General features: G+C 26.5%; 4 protein-coding genes across 4 annotated transcripts; 1 reads left to right on the forward strand and 3 right to left on the reverse strand.

Annotated features, from left to right (window-relative positions):
* Positions 1-19,006: 19,006 nt before the first annotated feature.
* Positions 19,007-19,423, reverse strand: GO595_000726 (ribosomal protein L23; the record flags this gene model as incomplete). The annotated part of the gene is made up of 1 exon (XM_067920705.1): positions 19,007-19,423. The coding sequence occupies one exon, from the start codon at positions 19,421-19,423 to the stop codon at positions 19,007-19,009; it is 417 nt and encodes a 138-aa protein (XP_067779195.1).
* Positions 19,424-19,609: 186 nt separating this feature from the next.
* Positions 19,610-20,545, reverse strand: GO595_000727 (serine/threonine-protein phosphatase 2A activator-like; the record flags this gene model as incomplete). The annotated part of the gene is made up of 1 exon (XM_067920716.1): positions 19,610-20,545. One exon carries the CDS (start codon positions 20,543-20,545, stop codon positions 19,610-19,612), a length of 936 nt encoding a protein of 311 aa, XP_067779196.1.
* A 983-nt stretch (positions 20,546-21,528) lies between these two features.
* GO595_000728 (uncharacterized protein) lies at positions 21,529-21,762 on the forward strand (the record flags this gene model as incomplete). The annotated part of the gene is made up of 1 exon (XM_067920727.1): positions 21,529-21,762. The coding sequence occupies one exon, from the start codon at positions 21,529-21,531 to the stop codon at positions 21,760-21,762; it is 234 nt and encodes a 77-aa protein (XP_067779197.1).
* A 1,545-nt stretch (positions 21,763-23,307) lies between these two features.
* Positions 23,308-23,700, reverse strand: GO595_000729 (40S ribosomal protein S12; the record flags this gene model as incomplete). Its single annotated transcript, XM_067920739.1, has 1 exon — positions 23,308-23,700. One exon carries the CDS (start codon positions 23,698-23,700, stop codon positions 23,308-23,310), a length of 393 nt encoding a protein of 130 aa, XP_067779198.1.

Below are 23,700 nucleotides of genomic sequence, written 5' to 3' on the forward strand. Positions count from 1 at the left end.
CGTGTCATTAAAATTTTGGGTATACCCATCGATGCGAACAATAGATAACCGTTAAGAAATCAAATTCATTGTTGAAGAGAAAACAAGTTATATCCAGTGTATGTTTTTGTACATCTATATAACTTTGATTCTATCTCAAATTGTATGTGTTAGTCTAAGTTTTTTAAGAGATAAAAAAATTTATACTCTAAAATCACAAATCAACAAAATTTATAAAAATATTCGCATTATGAAACATATACCATGTAATATGCTTAGTAAAAACAAAAACCTTGATGTTGTATTTCAAAAAAGTTTACTTTTTAATTCCAATTTTTTTTCATTTCATTTGTTAAATAAAAATAATTTCTTTAAGAACAAAGAAATGTTTCAAATGAAAAAAATGTATTTATTAATATATTTCAAATCAAACATCCAATTAATCAACCTTCAAAATATAAGCACAAAATATTTAAAATATTTATTTTTATTCAATATTTCAACATTAATAATTTATGTTTTTTGTCTTTAATTTTATTTTCTTGAGGTTATTTTCAAATAATTCATTTAAAAAATATAATATCAACAAAACAAAATGTAACATACAAATTATTTCATTAATATTTATTTTATTTATCAAAAATTCATTTCAATTTGTATATGTTAATGAAAATCAAACATTAATATTAAATAATGAAACTGATTTTTCAAATGATTATGAAAATCATCAAAATTCAGCACAACATTTAATCATTGAAGGAATTGATACAATACCAAGTTCAGCTTTTTGCAAAATGGAATTCATTATCTTCAGTTGAAATTGGTAAATTAGTTTATACAATTGGTCAAAAATGCATTTTCAAGCTGTAATAACTTAGAAATTGTTGAATTAGGAGAAGATTTAATAACAATTGGAAACTATGCATTTCAAAGCTGTGTTAATATCAAAAACATTACAATTCCAAAATCAGTCACATCAATATCAGCAAATCCATTTATATATTGTTCAAAAACTTCAATTTATTTATGTTTCCAATGAAAATTTATATTATTCTAATTATGAAAATGATGGAATTTTATATGATAAAAATATTGAAAAATTAATTATTTATCCACCAGGAAATGTAACAAATTCATATACAATACTAAATTCAGTTATATCAATATGTGAAAGAGCATTTATGACATGTTATAATATCAAAACGATTATTCTTGAAGAAAATGTTGAAACTATTGAAAGTTATGCATTTTATTCATGTTCTAATTTAGAAACACTTTTTATTGGCGAAAAATGTTAAAACAATTGGAAATTATGCATTTTCTTATTGTCCATCACTTAAATGTATTTATTTTAATGGTAATGAATCACCAACAGTTGGAAATGGATTTGATGGTGTCACAGTTACATCTGTTATGGTGCCTTCGACATATAATGGTGACACATTTGGCAGTTTTCTGTTGCCAAAGGAACAATAATTGACGAATGCATTCCATCAACACAAACATTTTCTCAATCAAATATATTTACTAATTCAAATACATTTTCGAATTCAAATTCATTTTCATTATCAAATACTTTTTTTTTTTTTTTTAACTTTACTAAATCAAATTCATTTTCATTATCGAATACTTTTTCTAATTCAAATACATTTACTAATTCAAATACATATAATAAATCAAGCGCATTTTCATTATCAAATACATTCACTAAATCAAATACGTTTATTCAATATCAAAGCATCACTGTATCAATTTCGAATATAACATTAGCTAATACATTTACATTAACATATACATTATCATTTACATATTATATTTCGATCATAAATTTCACATATTCGAATAGTTTTATAATTTCAAATATTAATGTTAATAACACTCTCTCAAATATATATATTCAAAGTATGTTTATTTATTATGAATATACGATTGCCCTTAAGTAGGCCAACATTACTGAAATATATGGATTTAACTTGACCTTCATTGTCTGGCATAAGACATGGAGCAGGGGGAGTAAATACTGGAGGAGGTATTGGATACGGTTTTTCATCGTCTTCCGATTGTAAGGATTCAGGATAAACATTATTAAAATCAAAATTGTCGTCGCTAAAACCAAAATTATCAAAGGATTCTTCATATTCCATGGATCTAAAAATAAAAATGATTTTTCCCACATAATGTCAAGTTAGGAACTTGCTTATGACATGTTACATGAAAAACTTTAATTTTACAACATGTCAATTGAATACTTTACTAAAAAAGAAGAAAATTGAATAGAAAAAATTCCAACGGTTAAGAAATGTATGAGATACAAATTATAAAATAAAATTTCAATGGATATATTTGGTCGGATAAAATCAGTTCATTCAGATGGAAGTAAATCCACGAGCCAAAAGGTGGTGTTTTACGTGGAACAACCCACCAGATAATTGGCAAACATTATTATCAGTAAAAGATGCAGTGGAAGATTTAAATACAATGTTAAGAAATAATATTATCAATGACATCAAAAGATTAATTGCAGAAGAGGAATTCGCTCCCTCGACGGGAACTAAACACATTCAGGGATATTTACATGTAGAAAAAAATTATTATAGAAACACATTAAGTGCAGCTTTCCCAGGTTGTTATTTTTATAGTTGCAAATGGGTCAGAATTGTACAATTATAGATATTGCACAAAAACAGGAAGAAATATTTTAAAGTTAGGAGAATTTACTCAAGATACTGAGAAGTATATTTCAAAAATTAGAACGGACCAAGAAATTGTTGGATGATTTAATTACAATACCATGGTTGGAATTCACTAATAAATATCCATTAGAGGCGTTTCACCAAAGGAACAAATTATTGGATTGGAAGAGTGATCATATCAAAAAATGTAATGCATGGAATGGAAATCTGAAATTAAAGAACTGGTGGATATGGGGACCACCTGGAGTCGGAAAGAGTAGATGGGTGAGGAACCAATTCGAGCCAAATGAGATATGTACGAAGTGGCAAAAATAAATGGTTTGATGGTTATGATGACTTGGAAACAAAGTGCATACTATTCGAAGATGTAGACCCTGATAAAATTAAAGTATTGATGTCATTCCTGAAGACTTGGGCAGATCGTTACTATCAAACACAAGAAATAAAAGGAGCAAGAACAGTGATTAATCCGGGTAAATGGTTCATAGTAATCACTGCAAATTACTCAATGGAAGAATGCATAGAAAATAAAGTAGATCTGGATGCCTTACGAAGAAGATTTACTGAAGTCGAAATAAAATCTGAAGAAGATGTATTCCTAAGTACCAGACTGGATAAGTCTATTTTAATGAATTAAATAAAAAATTAATTCATTTTGCAATTTAACCTTAAATGTTATTGAAGGTACCTAAATTGAATGCCTATTCAATTGGAATAAAAATCCTATCGTTTAACGGTCACCAAAAAGACGATCAAAATGAATTGAATTTCAACGTAAAGTATTCAATTAAAAGTGAACTGAAGTATTCAATTGGTACAAAAAATAATTTAGAGCCTAGGTAATAATCCTTTGGAGGTACCAACTAACGTCCTCCGCAGGAAAAGACTAGGCTCTAAATATTTTTATTTTTAATCGTCCTAAATAACGGTCAACAACAAAAAGAAAAAGTGCCTAACCCCCACCCCTGTTGCACTTTATCTACTTCTCTGGTCTCCGCCCTTGGTACTCTCCAACCTAATGGGAAAATTTGAATACCTTCCTCTCAAAAAGTGGAAATGCCTTTCAATTATGCGTGATTTTTTGAATAGCATTGAAAAATTCCCTTCCAAAATATTTTTGTGGGAAAATATTCCTTCTCAAATTTGATTTCTATGTTCTACATTTTTTGACATATAAATTTCTGGAAATTTATAAAATGTCACCAAATAGATTTTTACTTTAAACGGTCGCCACCAAAAAAATATTGCTTTGTTGATAAATCAGTACACATTCATAATTTTGATTTGTAAACCAAAAAATATCTATAATAATTAATGCTTATTGTTAAATATTAAAATATTCGAATTTTTTTTATGATAGATAATCATTTTCACTTAAAATTAAATAGTTGAAAAATATCTTTATCACATTTTTTAAAATTATATGATATATTAAAAGTTTCATTAATTTTGATTTATATTCAGTTAATATTGAGATTTATTCATTTTTAAAATCAATTCTCAAGATTTTTTTTTAAAAACAACATAAAGAATAATAAATAAACATGAATTAACTATAGCATTCATTAATGAACATGAGTAGGTATATATACAAACACAAATGAATTTGAATTAACATAAGTAAACATGGAGAATCATGAGTGAATAAGCTACAAGATATAATGAATCAAATGAAATAACAATATTATTTGAATTCATTTAAAGTAATTTTCGATTCAATACTGTATAAAGTTTATTCAAACTAAGTGTCCTTACTTTATTGTGAATAAAAAGAATAATTAGAATCCCTTACTATTATTCGAATGAAATACAACACGAAAAATCGCATGGTTTTAACATATATGAACATAATACAATATGAGATAAAATATTTTGGAGAAATTGACATCGCTGATTTTGGAATTATAATTTCATGTAATAATATTCTATAAAATAAGTTATTCTATTGTAATAAAGAGAATTAGGTATTTCAACATTTATTATATGGCTGTGTTCATAAAAAACAAGATTTTTTAATAACATTTGTATATAAAATTATAATTTTATTAGTGTATTTTATTCCTTTAATCATTTATAATAATGTTAACATGTTAATAAATATCTATAAAGCTCCATTTACGATTCCATAATCGCAAAAGACTAGTTTTTACAAACAATTTTGGTAATAGGGGGAAAAAAAAAGTTAACATAGGATAACATTGAAAAACACTTAATATACATGTCCATTAACAAATATAACATAGCATGAATTAAATTAATAAATATGAGTATATATGATTTTTAAATATGTATATTATATTAATTTGTTTATTATAATAAATTATGACTTCTCTACCTTAATTTAGTCTCTCTCTTATGATTTAAATAATGAAATTTTTTTCAAATATTCTAAGTTATCTTGATCTATCAATGAACAAAATGTATAAATTTAATATAATTATATGAATTATTATGATACCTAACTTAAAAAAAAATTCTTTATATTATGCATAAGAAATAGTAGTAACTTGAAATGTAATAAAAGTAATTGTACTTAATGAATTTGATATAAAATATATAAGAGAGCGTAGATTTCATTCATTATTATAGAGAGGAAACTATAAAATATTTAAAAATGATTTTTTCGGAAAATTATATTTATGCTACAATTATATAAATTGTAAATTACAATTATTTTTTGGATCAAGGTTCGTGAAATCACCTATAAAAATCTTTAATAATGTTATATTTCAATGGATATATATATATAAGTGATTTATAATTACAAATAAGACTTTTAAGATCTAAAATGAAAATGTTTTCATGTTGAACTATTTCAAGATTAATATACAGTTTATTAATGATTATTAATTATAACTATGATTAAAAAATGAACTAATTGTGATCATATCAAAAAATGATCGATAAATTCATATTTCCCATAAAATCAATTAGCATAATGACAATAACTTTATACACTTATTTTCTTGGTAACTTTGAAAATATTATAAGATATACATTCATGTACATATGAGACTTTGAATAAGTTGAATCCCCGTGTTTTTGGTAATATTTGAACAAAGATTATTATCGAATTAAAATTATATCAATTTTTGTCATTAAAAATTATATATTTCATTAGATTTATATTTCAAAAAATATTCTAACATTTTTTAAAAATAGAATGAATTATTTCACTATTTTTTTCATACAAAAATGAAAAAGTTACGAGATAATAATATTATCGCTCATATCTGAATGTGTGTAATGGTAAAAAAAAAAAAAAAAATGTTCACTTTTTGAATGAATGTTTGGAATTACCTGCTTTTTACGCAGAATTTTCTGTATGAATATTGAATTATCATTCAATAATTGAATGAACATCATTTTACCGAAAATTATTATATTTTTTTTTCAAGATTGCAATATATTTGGTTGTACAAAATTCGAGTGATGAAATATGTATACATTACTAAACATGAGAAATGTGATTGAAATCCGAAATTAGAAAAATTTATAAATTTAATTATCCCTAAAAAATCCAATTTTTAATGTATATAATAATATTTTATCGAAGTTTTTAACATATGTCAAGTTTATTAATGAGCTATATTAATGAATTTATTTGATTTTTAAAAATTGATATGATTTTTTTTGAAATCAAATTAATGTAAAAAAATTAATAGGACTAAAGTGTATATAATACATTAAGGTTTACCACAATATAGGATTGATTAATTACGATTTTTTCCAAAAATTAAATTTTCGAAATTTCGAAAATTTGTAACAAAAAATTTAAACAAATCAATATTTAAATAATATAATAAAATATGTCATCAAATAAAGATAATATATACATATTTTTCGAAAATTAAATTTTCAAAATTTCGAAATTTGTAACAAAAAATTTAAACAAAACCAAATCTAAACATTATAACAAGATATGTTATCAAATAAAGATAATATATACATATTTTTCAAAAATTAAATTTTCGAAATTTCGAAATTTGTGACATAAATTTTCACGAATCGATATTTAAATAACATAATAAAATATTATTTATATTTCTTTCCTCAATTTTCTAAAAATAAAAAAATGATCATAACAATCGAAGATATGAATTTTTACTTATTCCAACTCTTCTTCTTCTCCATCGCAATCAATTACTTTTGTAAACTTTGTGTCTGCAATTAATTGAACGGCGGCCCTAAACATTTGATCCTTATTGTGAATAACATTCCATCTCCACATGAACTCTGATATATGTTCATTGACTTTATTTTCTGGGATTCCTTCATATCTTTTATTAATTTTTTTAGTTCCCTCCAAAGTCTTTATATCATTTGAGTTTGCGCTTTAGGTTCATAATCAACAAAATTACATGAATGATTAACAGTTTCTTGCTCGTAATCATTGTCATCTTCAAGAAAAGTCATACGCTTTCCAGCAATCAGAAATTATTTTTGTTTCAGGTAATATATGATTACGAATCTCTTCTTCTAATGTTTCTCTTGTTCGATCAGGTACAACAAGACAAAAGAATTGTCTATCTTCCACACAAATTCCCCCAAAGATCCACACTTGATTTAAACATCGTCCAACATTATATTTTCTTCGGCACATTAAAGTTTCATCAATTTGAACAGTTTTATCAGGACCGCCAACAACAAGACCTTCTAAAGATAAAACATATGCATCACATGCATTTCTAAATAAAGTAAAATAATAAGTCACTGTGTTTCTGCTCACTCCTACTTCTCTTGCAGTATCTTTACATGAATATTTATATACCCAACAATATAATAAATAAAAAATCTTAGAAAGTGGTATTTTTGCCGAGTAAAAAATACTTCCATATAAAATACTTTTTGATTTGTGGCATCTTGGGCATATCCATTTGTATCCAAATCCTTTTGAAGAATCTCTGTAGATCTGCATATCGAAATTACATTTTTCACACATCATTTGATTATAAATAACTCCATTCTGTAATGCAAATTGAATAGCTGCGTCTTCATTCGTAAAAAGCCAAAAATAAGAGAGAGTATTATCGATAAACGGGAAAGATAATTGTTGAGGCTGATTGTAATCCATAATAACAAATAAATATTAAACGCATAATGCATAAAATATTGAATTATTATTAATATGAATAATAAATAAAAGCGTATACATAAAAAGAAAATTAATTTATTGATTTAAGTCGATAATAATCAAATATTATAATCAGCAAAATCAATTAATTCATATAATATTTCATAAATAGCTCAATAAATCAAATATAATATATTCTATTTAAATCCAATTAAATTTTATAAAAATAATTTGTTTAAATATATTTGTAATCGAATAAATTATGATTATTGATATCTAGACATCTAGCTTATAAAAAAATTAATAATATAATTTCATAATATAGAATGAATGGATTTTAATATATATCAAAAAATATATGAGGGTCAATTTTAATTGACTCACATATCTCTACATCAAATGAATAAATAATATTTTGAATAATATTATTTTATTATATAAGATGTGTGTATTAATAAACTAGAATTAAAGTTTTTAAACTTTTATTTGATAATGAAAAAAAATTTGTTTGAAATTTTGGTGATGACCAAAATTTCATTGAGAAAGTTTGAAAAAAATCATGGTTGAATTTATGTCAATTTTATAATGAGATATCTTATCCTCATTTATTTAGAATATAAAATCATGTATGTAGTATTAAATAATCTAGTTAGAGAAAATTATATATGCATAAGAAATTTAAAAATGATTTGTAAAAAATGCAAAAAAAGTGGATTTATCATACTTATTCCAGTATACTAATGAAATGGACGACAGTAACTTAATTGAGTCATTTACATAGATCTTCCCAAAATATTCATATGTAAGTACAAAAAACATATTATTTAAATATTAGGCAATACATAAAATATATTTAAAAGTTTTCAAGTATGCTTTGTACTATATGGAATATGTTCGAAAGCTGATCCCATATAAATTAACTGTTGTTAGAAGAAATGAAATGATACAACATTCAAATGAATTTTTGAGAAATATTGCTGAAAGTTAGAAAGAGGTTTTTTATTTATATTATACCAAATAAAAGTCTAATGTTATATTTAAAGGATGAAAGTTATAAAATTATGTTGTCAACTAATAAAGTTCTCATCCGTAACTCAATGTTAATTTTATATAACAATTTATGTTTGCAACTCTACTTGATGAAAATATCCCTTTTATTTCACATTATAACTGCAGTTATTTCACTTGTTTGAGTAAATAGTCATAAATTATTAGAAAATATAATCATTTAAGAGAATTTCTTATACAAAAATCGATACATTAACTTTAAGGTGTTTTATATAAATTCAATTATATTATGATAAAATAAGATATTTATATATTCATAAAATCGAAATATATATTATTGATATATGAATAGGGGGTAAATATAAATTGATCTAAATACCCTAATTTCTGGTTAGTAAGAAAAAAGTTTTAAAATATTATCTGATTATGTAGAATATGTATATTAACATTTAATGCATCAGCATATTATAGTTTTATTTATATATAATTTATTTTTCTTGCCCAAAAAAATTGGGTTATTATTCGGCAAAGCTTACAATAAAAACAAGCCTCATAATATATTGTAAATTACATAGTCAATATGTTTACGAATGTAAATATTCATATTCTTATGTTATTTATGGTGTTCAAATGTGTTTTCATATGTTATTTGATATTCTTATGAAATATATATGTTTTCCTGTTCATTTGCTTTTTTTCTATTATAAACTTATAATAATGTATAATGTATATTATAATTAATATATGTGTGGTACTAGTGTGCATTGTGTGTGTATCGGTATGAACCATCATATTTTTTAACTCCTGTTTTCTTATTATTTTGTTAATAAAAAATTAAATTTCTGGCGATATATTATCAAAGAAATATTGTTCATTATAAATATGTGCCTTAATGAATATATTATGATATAAAAAGGATTTTTTATCAAATAGCATTATCAGCGTAAATTGTTATATAGAATTGACATTGAACGATGAATAGGTTCTTTATTAGTTAATAAATGTAATAATCATCACTTTCATATCTTAAATAGAACAGATGGTTCCCATTCATTATTATATAAATAAAAACCTTCTTATGAATCTTTATATGTATTTCTCAAAATTCATTTGAATGATGTACCATTTCATTATACCTAACTACCGTTATTTTATATGGGGTTTACTTTCGAACATATTTTATTTAATACACAGCATACATAAAAATATCCAAAATTATTTAATGTGTCGTCTTATATTACCCTAATATATTTTTGGGATTAGATAATCAATATTTAGAAAAGATCTTTGTAACTAGCTAAATCAAGTTACTATAGTGCATTTTATGAGTTTATTTGTATAGGCATGATAAATCCACTTTTTTTGAATTTTTTACAAATCATCTTTGAAATTCTTATACATACATTATTTTTTCTAATTAGATTCTTCGATATTTCATATACGATTTTATTTTTTTTTATATATGATGAAGAGATATTTAATTACGAAGTTTTGGACGAATTAGACCATTATTTTTTCGGACTTTTTTAAAGTGATTTAGGGAACTACGAAAATTTCTAACGAACTTTTATCATCATCAGAAAGGAGTTAAAGAACTTTGTTCATATTATCTTAGTGCACACATATTATATTTAAATATGATATTATTTAAAAAAAATTTTTATTGAATAGAAGTCGAGATAAAAGGAGCATTCTTTTTTTACCCCCATCCCCCTCCCCATATATTTTTATTTCAAATAATGATTAATGAAATTTTTGGGTAATTTTTACTTTATTTGCAATGAATTGATCAAGAAATATGTTTATTTATTGCTCATTTATTATGCATGAATTGGTCATATCGTTGACCATCGGCGCACCGACGATAATAAACCATACAAAAGTGATATATGTCACTTTTAAAAATGAAAAAAAAATTTATCTTGACTTATCATGAATATTATTTCATATTTATATTAATTAATATTCTCAATTATGTGCATATATTATGTATTTTTAATGACTAGTTCTTATATCTTCCCAGTATACCTATGACCGAATTTTGGAAACGAATTTAATATATATTATTATAAATATTGAGTTCAATAAATATATTATATCTGAGAATGTTGCGTGTCAGTGCATATTTGTCATATTAAAATTGAAAATATCGAATAATTTAAAATTATTTAAAAAATACGATGGCAATTTATAAATTCTCAGAAATTTGAATGTCAAAAAATGTGGAACATAGAAATCGAATTTGATAAGGAATTCCTTGTGAGAAATTTTCTCACAAAAACATTTTGAATAAGAATTTTTCAATGCTATTCAAAAAATCACGCATAATTGAAAGGCATTTCCACTTTTTGAGAGGAAGGTATTCAAATTTTCCCATTAGGTTGGAGAGTACCGTAATTATTATACATATCGCATAGTTCACCAATCTCTAATTCTCCGTCAGGAACTGAATTAAGAAATGAATCGAAACTTAATTCAATACTCTGACCTTTTGTTTTTACTTCTTGTTTCTCTTCTGTATTAATTCCTAATTTCTCCATTAACGTTTGAATATAATCGGAAAATCTACTTTCTAATACTTCCGGTAAATCTCTAATTAAAATTTGATTTATATCTCTTACGATTGACTGAGCATATACTTTTATTGCAGTTGAATTTTCAAATGTTATTGAACTTTTAGCTATTGAACCGATGGAGTTTTTCATGAAATTATAAATTGTCATAAAATGATCGCAAATGAATTTTTCAAATGATTTCTTCAAATAGTGTTCAATTGTTAGATACTCTTCCGTTTCATTAAATTGTATTTTTGCGATCAGAAATTGTAATCTATTAATCAAAGTTTGATTGTGTTCGGTAAACGCTTTAATTACTTTTTGTGATGACTTAGTATCAAATACGTTTCTTATAGTTTTTTCATATTTATTTCGACTTATTTCATCAAAAGCATTTTTATACATATCGTAATACTCGTCCAACAATTCCGTATAATTCTTATTGACACATTCATGTACAATTTCATTAAGATTTCTTATAACATCTTTATTTGAATGAGGAATCGACAAAAACTCAATCAATCTTTTTCTTTCTTCTTCTTGCTCTCTCTGTAAACATTTTTCTTTCCATTCAACCAATGTCAATTTTTGTTCATGAACTAAGCGGTCGTAAACGACAATTTGTTCTTGAAGTTCTTGTTCCATTTCTTTGTAAATGTGATTTTTCGCGATAATATTTATTTATTAATCTATCTTCAATTATTTCTGGAAGGTTCTTCTGCATGTTCTTCAAATTTTCAATATCTTCTAAATCATCTTTATCCAATTCATATTTTCCGATAATAGCTTCGTACTGTTTTAATTTCTTTTCGATTTTATGGTCTAAAGTATCGTACTGTTCATCAAAATTTTCATTAACGTAAGTATCAATTGCTTCTTTATCAAAGAGTTTTAATTTCTCTTCACTGTGTTTAATGACGCTTTCGAAATGCTCTATGTTCCATAAAAGAGAATTATAATAATTTGATTGTGGTTTAAAAACTTCAATCGGACAATCATTCACCGAGCATTTCATTAAACTTTTGCCGTAATTGTAAACGTAATTTTCAAGAGTTGTTGTTGCAGTAAGTGAAACTAACTTATCACTCATTTATATACAAATAAAAAAATTAAATTTAAAATAAAACTAACTTTATTTTTTCTGAGCAAACAAGCGTTTCCTGAACTACAACATTAATAAACAGCATAAAATGCAACATTCAACATAGAAATAAGCCTTTTCCGTTAGCTTATAGTCATTAACTCCCGTAAACTTGCAAAATTCACGTCAAATCATCAAGTTAGAATTCAACCTCAAAAATATATAGACTTTTACGAAAAGGCTTTCTCGAATTTTTTTTGTTAGGTTAGTTAGTTAGTTAGTTTGTCATTAAGCTCCAAACACTAAAATCCACATAGGATTAACAACAAAACACTAAAATCCACATAGGATTAACAACAACTCAGCCGGATTCATGCCTCACACATTTAAAAAATAAATGTTATCATGAATTTAAATATATTTAATTACTTTCAATCAAAACCAACCGATTTATGATAATTCAATCGATTTTAGCCGTTCATCCTTTAGTTTATGTAGCGCGAGTGGGAGCGAGTGCGTAGCACGAAGCTCACATAGCGCTGTGTGTGTGTGTGTGAATAACCATTAATAATATTTACAAACAAACGATTTATATTAACATTATACTTTTTTTGATCTATTTTTACAAATTCTTTTTTACAAATCCATTACATTGTTAATTTTGCTAAACATTTGATTTAAATAATATATATTGGAAATAAATAATATATAAAACACAAAAAATTTGTTTATAAACCAATTTTATAGGAAGATATATTTTTTTTTAATTTTAAGTGTCAAATCTCTATATAAGAGTTTTTGTTATATAAAGATTTAATAATATCCTTTGCTATTATTCTTAATCTCTGTCAAATACTTATATCGAATTATGAGAATAAGATTAAGAGAAAATTTGTTTGATCTAATTTCAGACGACCGTTTAGAGAATAGGACACATTATATATAAAATAATAATAACTTTTTTCGATTGGGTTGTGTAAAAGTGGCTTTCGTTCACATATGTGCAATAAGGCCTTCAAAAACTAATATTTAGACAATGTCTTGTAATATTTAATTTAGTTTTGTGTCTCGTTTTTTTCATATACAAGTAATGACCATTGTTATTTTATTTTCATACTAATGAGAATGATTTCTTTCATGTTTTATATTTTTACAATTCAAGCATTTGAAATATTTGATAATAAAACAAAAACACTTACATTAAAAACACAAGGAGATTTTGAAAGTGCAAAAAAATATGAAAAAGAAACTTTATTTTTAATTATAGAAAGTGGAATTACTACAATACCAAATGATGCATTTAAAGCTTGGCGTAATCTAGCATCTGTTAAAATTGGTAACTCAGTAACTGTGATTGGCAAGCAAGCATTTTGTTATTGTACAAGTTTATCAAATGTTACTTTTGGTGAAAATGTTACCACAATTTCAGAGAATGGATTTGATAGTTGTACTAAATTATCCAAAGTTATTTTTAATGAAAATTTAATTGAAATCAGTCGGAACTCATTTTATCAATGTTCAGCACTAAAAAGTATTAATTTATCAAATTCTGTAACTACTATTGGCCCGTTTGCATTTTCTTATTGTGATAGGCTTTCACGCATTATTTTGGGAGAAAATTTAACTATAATTAAAAATTATGCATTTTTTCTCTGCAATGATTTATCAGAGGTTGTTTTTAATGAAAAATTGACCGAAATTTGGGAACATTCATTTGCTTATTGTATTTCGCTTGAAAGAATTAAATTACCAAATTCACTTTCTTCAATTAAAAACCTTTGTTTCTATCAATGTGGATCTCTAAATTGTGTTTATTATTATGGTCACTCAGAACCTAAAGTTAGTGATAATGCATTTGATAATTGTCCTGTCAAATGTGTGATGACATTGGATTCATATAATTCAACAAAATTTGGTAAATTTAATGTATCAAAAGGAACAACAATCGAAAATTGTAATCCATGGCCAACACATACATTTACACAATCAAACTCTTTTACACAATCGAATACATTTACACAATCAAATTCATTTACACAATCGAATGTGTTTACAACAGCAAATACATCTTCTGTAACATATACAAATTCTAATATATATTCTAATTCAATCACGAATTCAAATATTACATCAAATTCATTTCCATTAAGATCTACTTCAAAAACTGTTACACTTGCTTTTGGTGCAAGTATTATTTCTTTATTATTCTTAATTTTATTTTAATAATCATTCATAATATTTTTAGATATACTAAAACATAAATAATATTTTTTAGATCTAAAACATAAATAAAGGGAAGTATTACTTAAATCTTTTTAAAAATTATTAATATAAGTTTTGTGTGGGTTAAGAAGAAAAAAAATCAATGATATAAATTTTATATACCCTGTTTCGGTTGAATATCACTGTTATAATTTGCCAATGGTGAGTTCGACAGACGTATTTTTTGCTAATGAGGATCGAGCTATTTATCAATTATGGAAATTAGTATTGCAACAAAATTATTTATTTTTTCTTTGCTAATATTGTTTTTGTTTTAAATATCATTTTTGTTTTTAAATTCTTATAACAATAACAGCAGTCAATATCATTTCTATAACATAAATGGAATTACATAAATCTTTTTTAAAATTTATGAAATTATCTTTTTATTGAGAAAATTTAATTATCTCTTTATACAATCAGGAATATTTTATTGTTCCAGAATTAAATAATGTTCATATCTTTAAATTTTTTTTTTAAATTCAATTTTTTTAATATCAATATGCACTGTTGCACTTCTGATATTATTAATTCTAATAATGATAATATTGTTGACCAAGTTCTTAAGCTCACCAATGGTAATAGATTGTAAAGGTTATCATTGCTGGTAGTAATTGTGATCAATTTGCTGAAGCTGCTAAAATGGTTAAAATTGGATGAGTAATTGGAACTGTTAATTACCTTGGCAAAGGGAACAATGTTAAGATTCCACGTCTTGAGTGGGGCGTTGGAATGAGCTATAAGCACATTCATGGTGCTTTAACTTTTGTGAATAGCTTTAGAAATGGAGAAATTACTTCAACAAAATTTATAACTCATCGCTTTCATGAAATTGAAAAGGTTGAAGATGCTTTGATGCTTATAAAGGATAAACCAGCTGAATTAATTAAGCTAGTCGTTGAAATTACATACGATGACTATAAATAAAAAAAGCTAATTTCAATTGTATTTATTTTTTCATCAAATATTTGGAAATTTGTGGAACATATATCAATATTTTGCATAACAACAAAAAAATTTTATTTTACTATTTTTATTAGTAAAATTACACTTTGTTTAATTACTACAAAAAATTCGACACATCATTTAAATACAGATCAATGAAAAATATTGTATATAATTGCTAAAATTGCTTATGAAACAATAAATTTAAAACAAAATTGTTTATATGCTTAATTGAAGAAAAAAAGCACATTGATTTAATATTTTACTTTACAAAAAAGGTTTTATCACAAAAGAAAATTTCATAAAATTATATATATAATATTTAATAAAAATGATTTCATCATCAAAATCTTTAACCCCTTTTGTTTGAATGTTTTTCCACATATTTTTACCAAGAATTTAACAAATTTTTTATCTCTGAATTTCAGTGCTTCTTTATAAGCATATATAGGTACATAGCTTTCATACCATACGTAAATATGTTCACCTTTTTCCAGAAGGTACTTTGTCATTGTTAAATCTGTATGTAATATTGGAAATGGGCTCTGATGCAAAACGCCCTCCATTTTGCGGTTTTTGAACGATAGGAAATTTGAGGAAAAATAGAAATGCCACATTAGGGCACCCCATCCATCATCCTGACGGCCGGTTTCGATCGTTATCCATTGAAAAACGAAGTTTTTCAATGGATAACGATCGAAACTACTCGCACCTTCGGTGCTCGCATTTGATACATATTAATATATATATTTTGACAGACAAAATATTTGACATAACGATAATATTTAAGTTATTAAATAAAATATATAAGATTTATTATAACGGTTATCGATAAAAATTTATCCATATTTTTTGTTTGTAAAGTAGTCAAAAAGTCGATCATTTTTTTATTGATGCAATTGCAATTCGAAACCATTAAGAAAGTGTTAAAATTAAATGACAAAAGCTTCATCAAATGGGCCTCTGAGCAGGGAATCATTCCTGATATCCACCAAATTCAAATATGTCCGAAATGTCAATCGTTAATGAAAGTTTATTTCTCACCAAGTTACCCTGATGGTGCTGCATATAGATGCTGCTCAAGTAAATGCAGAAATTCAAAATCAATCAGATTAGATTCATGGGTATCACAATCAAAACTTTCATTAAGGGGATTTGTTCACATTCTAGCATGTTGGGTAGAAGGTTTTGATATAAGAACTACATCTAAAATTACAGGTGTATGTGAACGATCAGTAATAACATGGTTTCAAACTTTTCGATCTATTGCAAAAAAAGAATATCGAAAAGATATAGCTCAGAATTTACTTGGTATCAAAAAATAGAAGGTACATGGGATCTAATAAAAGGATACCTCATAAAAAATGGATTTAGAGATGAAAATTATCTCGAATCATATATCCATGAATGGTGCTTTCGAAGAAATATAGGAAATACATTTGAAAAATGCTGGAAAGCAATAATTGGTGAAATTTCTTAATAAACTGATCATAATTTAAAATATCTTTATTAGAAAAATGATTTCGAAGTGTATCAGACCCCCCCAATAAGATATTTTGCCATTATTCACTTTTTGAAATGACTTTGATCTCCTTATCAAAAGTCGAATATTTTTATTGCCATTTTTTTTTCCTTTCAAATTTCCTATCGTTCAAAAACCGCAAAATGGAGGGCGTTTTGCATCCTAACCTGGAAATGTAATAGAATTCCTATTCAAACCATCACTTATAGCACAATCATCAATGTTTAAATTTAAATGTTCTATACAATACCTCAAACAAACCAATGAGCCTTTTCGTGCTGCTACTGCATGCTCAGGGTTAAGAAACATTTTTTCATAATTTTCAGCAGTTATTCTTTTTATTAATAAAAAATCGGCAAATTAGCCTTCGTAAATCATCCGCTGTGTACACAGCCACATTTATATATGACAATAGTTCACCGAAGTTTTCTTTTAGAAACAATTTAAACATATCGATATGGTCATATGTTAATGGTGTTGATGCATAATATTCGAGAACAAGCTTTAAGCCCAATAGTTCGGCAATTTTAAAATTTATCATAATAATTTGATATTTTAAAACAATACATCGAAATCATTTAGATTATTTAATACAGCACTTATGAAAGCATCTTCAAATGGTCATACAGAAATCGTTAAATTACTTCTTGAGCAAGAAGGAATTGATATTAATGCTAAAGATATTTATTTGTTTTATTTGGGATTTATTTTAATAATTTTGGATTTCAAAATAATATTTAGAAATTATTTTAATTATTTCAAACAGCACTTATTAGAGCATCTGAAAATGGTCACATAGAAACAGTTAAATTACTTCTTGAACAAAAAGAGATCAATATTAATGATAAGGATATTTATTTGTTTTATTTAAAATTTATTTTAATAATTTTGGATTTCAAAATAATGTTTGGAAATTATTTAAATTATTTAAGACAGCACTTATGATAGCAACAAAAGAAAAAAAAAATTGATATCGTTCAAACTATTAAGAAAAAACTATTAAAATAATTTAACGTTTCATGATATATTGGCGCAAAAAGCTATGACCCCACCATTCATCATTTCGACTAATTAATGATTGGGAATGAATAAAAAAGAAAAATTGATTTTGAAGATTAACGACTTTTTATGCTCAATTTTCTAATTAAATATTGAATGCTTAAACTCGTTAAAAAGTCAAAATAAAGCATTGATTTATTATATTTTTTTTTATAAATTTAGAGCTAAGTATTATGTATTAATGGTCTAATGCTTTGGAATGAGCGTCCTAACAAGAACATCCAGCAAACTACAAATTTTGGTGGTGTATGGTTGACAAAAAAAAATTGATATTTGACAAAGTATTTTTCGAACTGAAAACATTATATTTTTTACCATGCGCTCTCCTTCCTTATTTCAAGGATATGTTAATGTGCTACAATCAGTGCTTGCATTATAATTGAATAATCATCATTTTTCTAAGAATTATTTTATTTTTTTCCCGAGATTGCAAGATATTTGATTGGAATAATTTTTGGTGTATATACATATATATCTGCAATCTATAGACCTGAGTAATGTGGTTGAAATCAGCAAGGAATCAATTAATTAAAATATTTTTTTTAAATTGCATTGTGTCGACAAATTTTTTTGATTTATTGACGTGATTTTCTTTACACCATATCCATGTAAAAAATTAACGGAATTGAAGGATAAATAAGATATTAAGGTTTTTTATTTTTAATACTACATTAAACTCAACACATTTTCACATGGCCAGGAACAATACAGTCTTGAATTCATTGTGTTTTATTAGTTTCAATAATTTCATGTGCAATAGCATTTAAAAAATTTATTTATATAAAAATTAAATTCAAGAAAAAAGTAACTTCAGATGCAGTTTTAGATTTATGCCATTTCGTTTGCAAGGTTCATTGCTTCAACTTCTTCTGGAAGACGAACATATGCCTTCTTGAGGAACTTTGGTGTGATTAGTGTCTTAACACTGACTGGCTTGACGTGGTAAAGACGGTTGATTGCAGCGGCGATTTCTGGTTTCTTAGCGCGGATATCAACATAGAATGTCATTGTGTTTTCATCTTCGAGTTTTCGTGGAGCTTTATCTGATGTCACTGGTCCCTTGATGATCTTGTAGTCATTTCGTTTCAAGGAAACAGGTTGAACAGCCTTATGTTCGTATTGTGGCTTCTTAGCTGGAACAGAGGGCTTTGGTTTTTGGAACTTCTTGAAGTTCCTTGTCTTCTTGATTTGTTTTTGTTGTCCATTGGAAACAGCTTTTGCGGCAGCTTCGGCTTTACCAGACATTAAAGGAAGACCAAACCGTCGAATCCCAACAAATTTCAAAGAGGAACGATCGAATCACCAATTCATTGGGGTGCCCCACATCCCCCTTTGAAATTTTGATAAGGTTTGTTCACGTTTGAATTGACTTTTTCAATAACCGATATGTTGATGGGAAAAAAGTTTATTCTGTAAATAATGAAAAATATTTTACTCCCACTTAAGAAGTGTCCCAAACCTAAAGTGTTGTACAACTAAGAATCGATCCATAATTTCTCCTTGGTACATCTTGATCATTCCCCCATTCAACTTTACAAAATGCGGAAGATTTCTCAACGAGTACAACATCCTTGAATGTTCTGCAAAGCTGCCAAACTTTTCGTGGTTGATGTAATCGATCCATCTGCAATATGCATAATCATTTCTGTTATTATGTGCAATGTTTGGATCAATAACATTTGCAGGCGTGATATCTGGATTGTTAATAAGTTGAGAAGATCCAAAAAGGAATGGAAGATAAACATAATCATCAATACTCCATGCACCATGGGAACCTGCAGGCTCTTGGTGATACTTTGCTTTGATCTCAGTATGTAAATTCCAATAATCCCAGAAAACATCAAAGACAATTGCAGGCCCATCTTCAGGTGTTATCAAATTGAGTACTGCAAGAGAAGTAATGAATGCAAGAAAGTTAAACTCATGTCCTGTACCATAATCAATTCTGGTCCAACTTCCAAATGACTGAACAAAATAATCATGTGCTTCCCAATTATCAGTAACGTCCTTTAAAATTTCAGCGCGTTTCTCGTGAACGATGGATAAAAATATCCTAAAAGCACGATTTCCATAACGCATTGGCTGTTTAAGAGGTTCAACTGAATTTAAAATTTCTCTAACCTTTCCTAACGAATTTAATAAAGCATCAATGATTGGTCGCTTTTGATGTGGAGAACTACGAGGTTTAGATTGCACAGAATTATTCAAAAGTTGGAGAACACTTAAAATATTATTATAAGCAGGTGAACATTCCCATTTTGCCATATCAGCTTCACTATTTATGCACTTATTGAGCTTTGTTAGCTCAAGTGGATCTTCTGATTCACATGTTTCAACAGGACTTTGGAAACATGATTTCTCTTCCATCTCCAGCAACTATTTATTGTAAACTATTGAATATTTGTGTTGAATAAAAACAAGCTTTGTCAATTTATCTCAAAACAAATTTTAAAACCTTTTTAGCACTTAGAAGCTGTGTTTACGAAACGAAACAAATAATTTTTTTTTTGAAAAACTTTTATGTGAACTCAAATTTATTGAGTGAACTTCTTTTTCCAGTAGATTAAAGAATTTTTCCAAATCGAAAATAATTGCCGAAATAAAATGATTCACAATTTCCATTTCGACCAATGTTAACATGATGTTCTCTTGAATAATGAATATATGCATAAATGCTTTTTCTAAGGTAAAATGATTTCATTATCAAAATTAATAATTCACACGAAAAATAAAACACTGATTGATCAAATTTGTGTATTAGTCATAAATACAAAAAAGTATTTAAGTATTTTAAAAAAATAAACTCAAATCTCCAAAAGCTATCATTTATTCAAAAGTGACACAAAATATTCGACCGTTTAATTATTTAAACAAAGTTTGTCTATTTTTTCTGGTTGGGTGAAGTCAGTTAACGTATACCAAATCCTTCCATGAGTTTTTCCCTTGAGGAATTTATAGGACCGCAAATATGTGATTCCTCCCAACTCGCTGGAAACACAGTTGTATTTCTTAAATCAAATTATCTTCCAAAAATATTTACTTTAGAATATCTTATAGATTTTCTAGAGGCAAAAAAACAAAACTACAGGTTTGTCATTATTCACAGGACTCCTAATGAAAGTATAATTTCTGTTGGTTATCGAACATCAGAATATATTTCTTCATTTGCCACTCAACTTATCATTTTTTGTGTGCAAAAACAAATTCGAGTTCAAGTTCATCAAAGCAAACTTAGTTCCAAACAAATTGTTCAATGGCTTAAAAAGAATTCTTTAAATATCAAAAAAAATTCATCTGATGAAATCCAAGTTAAATTTATTGATGAATCAAAAAGTAAAACTGAGTTACAAATGGATGCATGGAATGCCCTCGGGCCATCAAGTTGGGGACCTCCAATCCATGTATATCGAATTATTCCAACTGATATCGAAGCCAAACTTTCTCTCTTCCAGAAAGTTGATTACATTCCACAATATTCTCCAATGAAAAGATTTGTAACGCCAAGGCTCAATGAAATGTTGGGAATTCCAGATGTAGGTGAAGATGTTTTGCAACAAATCCCAAATCATCGTCCATTCGTATAAGAAAATGTTTGATAAATACTATCGCTCATGAAATTTCTTGTTTTTTTTTTTGTGTCTACTCATTGTTGAAGAAATTCTAATTGATTGTATATGAGTTATTGTATATTGAAATCAGTAGAAAAATAGAATTTAATTTCATAATGTGTATGTTTATTAATGTTCGAACCAAAGGTATTTATAGTTTTAAATATTTAAATTTATTTTCACACTTTTTTTGTTCGCATATTTATGCACCCTAAATTGGTTTGTAGTAAACAAATAAACAAATGCTCACTACGAAAATATGTATAAGAAAATATAAACTTAAATTTACTGTGACATAAACATTTTGTTATTTTTTCATTTCATCGATAATCCATTTCATTCCTTCGTCAAGGCCTGTTTTCTCAATTGCAGAGCAATCTTGAATATGCCAATTATGTGTTCTAATTGAATGCAATTCAAGTTCCTCAGTTATCTGGAGTTATAATAAAAAGATACTTCTGATGCATTGAGAGCAGTTGACAAGTCTTGCTTGTTTGCAAATATCAAAATAGGAATCCCGTTTAAATTGGAATCTTGGAGAAGGGCCGAAAGTTCAAGTCCTGTTTCATACATTCTTCTTCTATCAGCGCTGTCAATTACCCATATTAAGCCAGACGCACCGATTAAATAATTTGACCACTGATTTCGAAGGGATTTTTGACCTCCAATATCCACAACATTAAGTTCATTGTTGTTGTACATTATGGTTTTTGCACAAAAGCCACGTGTTGGTGAAACTGTATATGGACTTGCACCAATCAAGACATTTAAAATGGAAGATTTACCTGCATTGTCAAGGCCGAGAAATATTAATTTTTTGTTTTGGACACTTTGCGTTCCCCCCTTTAGTTATAAAAAAATGATACCATTTTCTAATCTTTAATTTTAAACGTACTTACCAAAAAGTCACTTTTTATAAATATGTGCTAAGAAAAAGTCAAAAAGTCACTTTTATATAAAAACAACTTTTTGTGATTAAGGATACTGTATCCTTAAGATGACTTCTTTAAAAAATGTCTTTCCGTTTTATTGCATGCGTGTTTAACATATTTTTAGAATTTTGGGTGGCAATGAAAGCGTTTAGAATAAAATCATGGATTATATAAAGTGGTTGCAGAAAGGTTTCCCCGAACACTTCAGTTTTTGAATATAAATCCGATGATTTTTCATTCATTCGATTCAGGAGATAGAGTTGTAAATAAACAAAAATTCCAATTTTTTCACAAAGAATTAACTTCCACAGCAGAAGAAAACCCACATAAACCCAATTAAAATATTTTAAACTTCTGGTCATTTTCAAATTGATAAATTAATAATTCCTATTTCAAAAAAATTCTTAATTTCCATAAAAAACACAATATATATTCACATGTCATCAAGCACTCAATCAAATAAATAGAGAATCCACATCAAAGAAAGATCTAATGTAAAATATCAAATTGATATTCCAACCATCTTCTTTGAAATAAATTCCCGTTCATCAAACAAATTTTGTTGATTCATCACTGGGAATAATTTATTTCAATTTTGTTGTTGTTCTTGTGGAATTGGATCAAAAGCTTCTCTGAAAGCTTCAACATCATTTGTAATAACATTTCCGTACCTGACAACAGCGCATGCACCACACTTTATTTGGCGACGAACTGTTCCATCGTGACGGATTGATGCAAGACCAAGTGCTCTACCAAGAAGTTCTTTTTCTGGGACAGAGATCAACTTAACCTCGTTCTTCTTTGCGAGGCCTGTGATAAGAGCCTTATAATCTTTATTATCAGTATCATCTGCAAGAAAAACAAGCTTTGCCTTTCCTTTAAGAATTGCCTTGACGGTACAGTTGAATCCTTTCGCAACTGTTCCAGAAAGGTTAATTTGACGAAGACCACTTTCAATAACAGCAGTGTTTTCAGCAGACAT

Source organism: Histomonas meleagridis (genome assembly GCF_020186115.1).
Source record: "Histomonas meleagridis strain 2922-C6/04-10x chromosome Unknown contig_11, whole genome shotgun sequence".
Classification (NCBI taxonomy): domain Eukaryota; phylum Parabasalia; order Tritrichomonadida; family Dientamoebidae; genus Histomonas; species Histomonas meleagridis.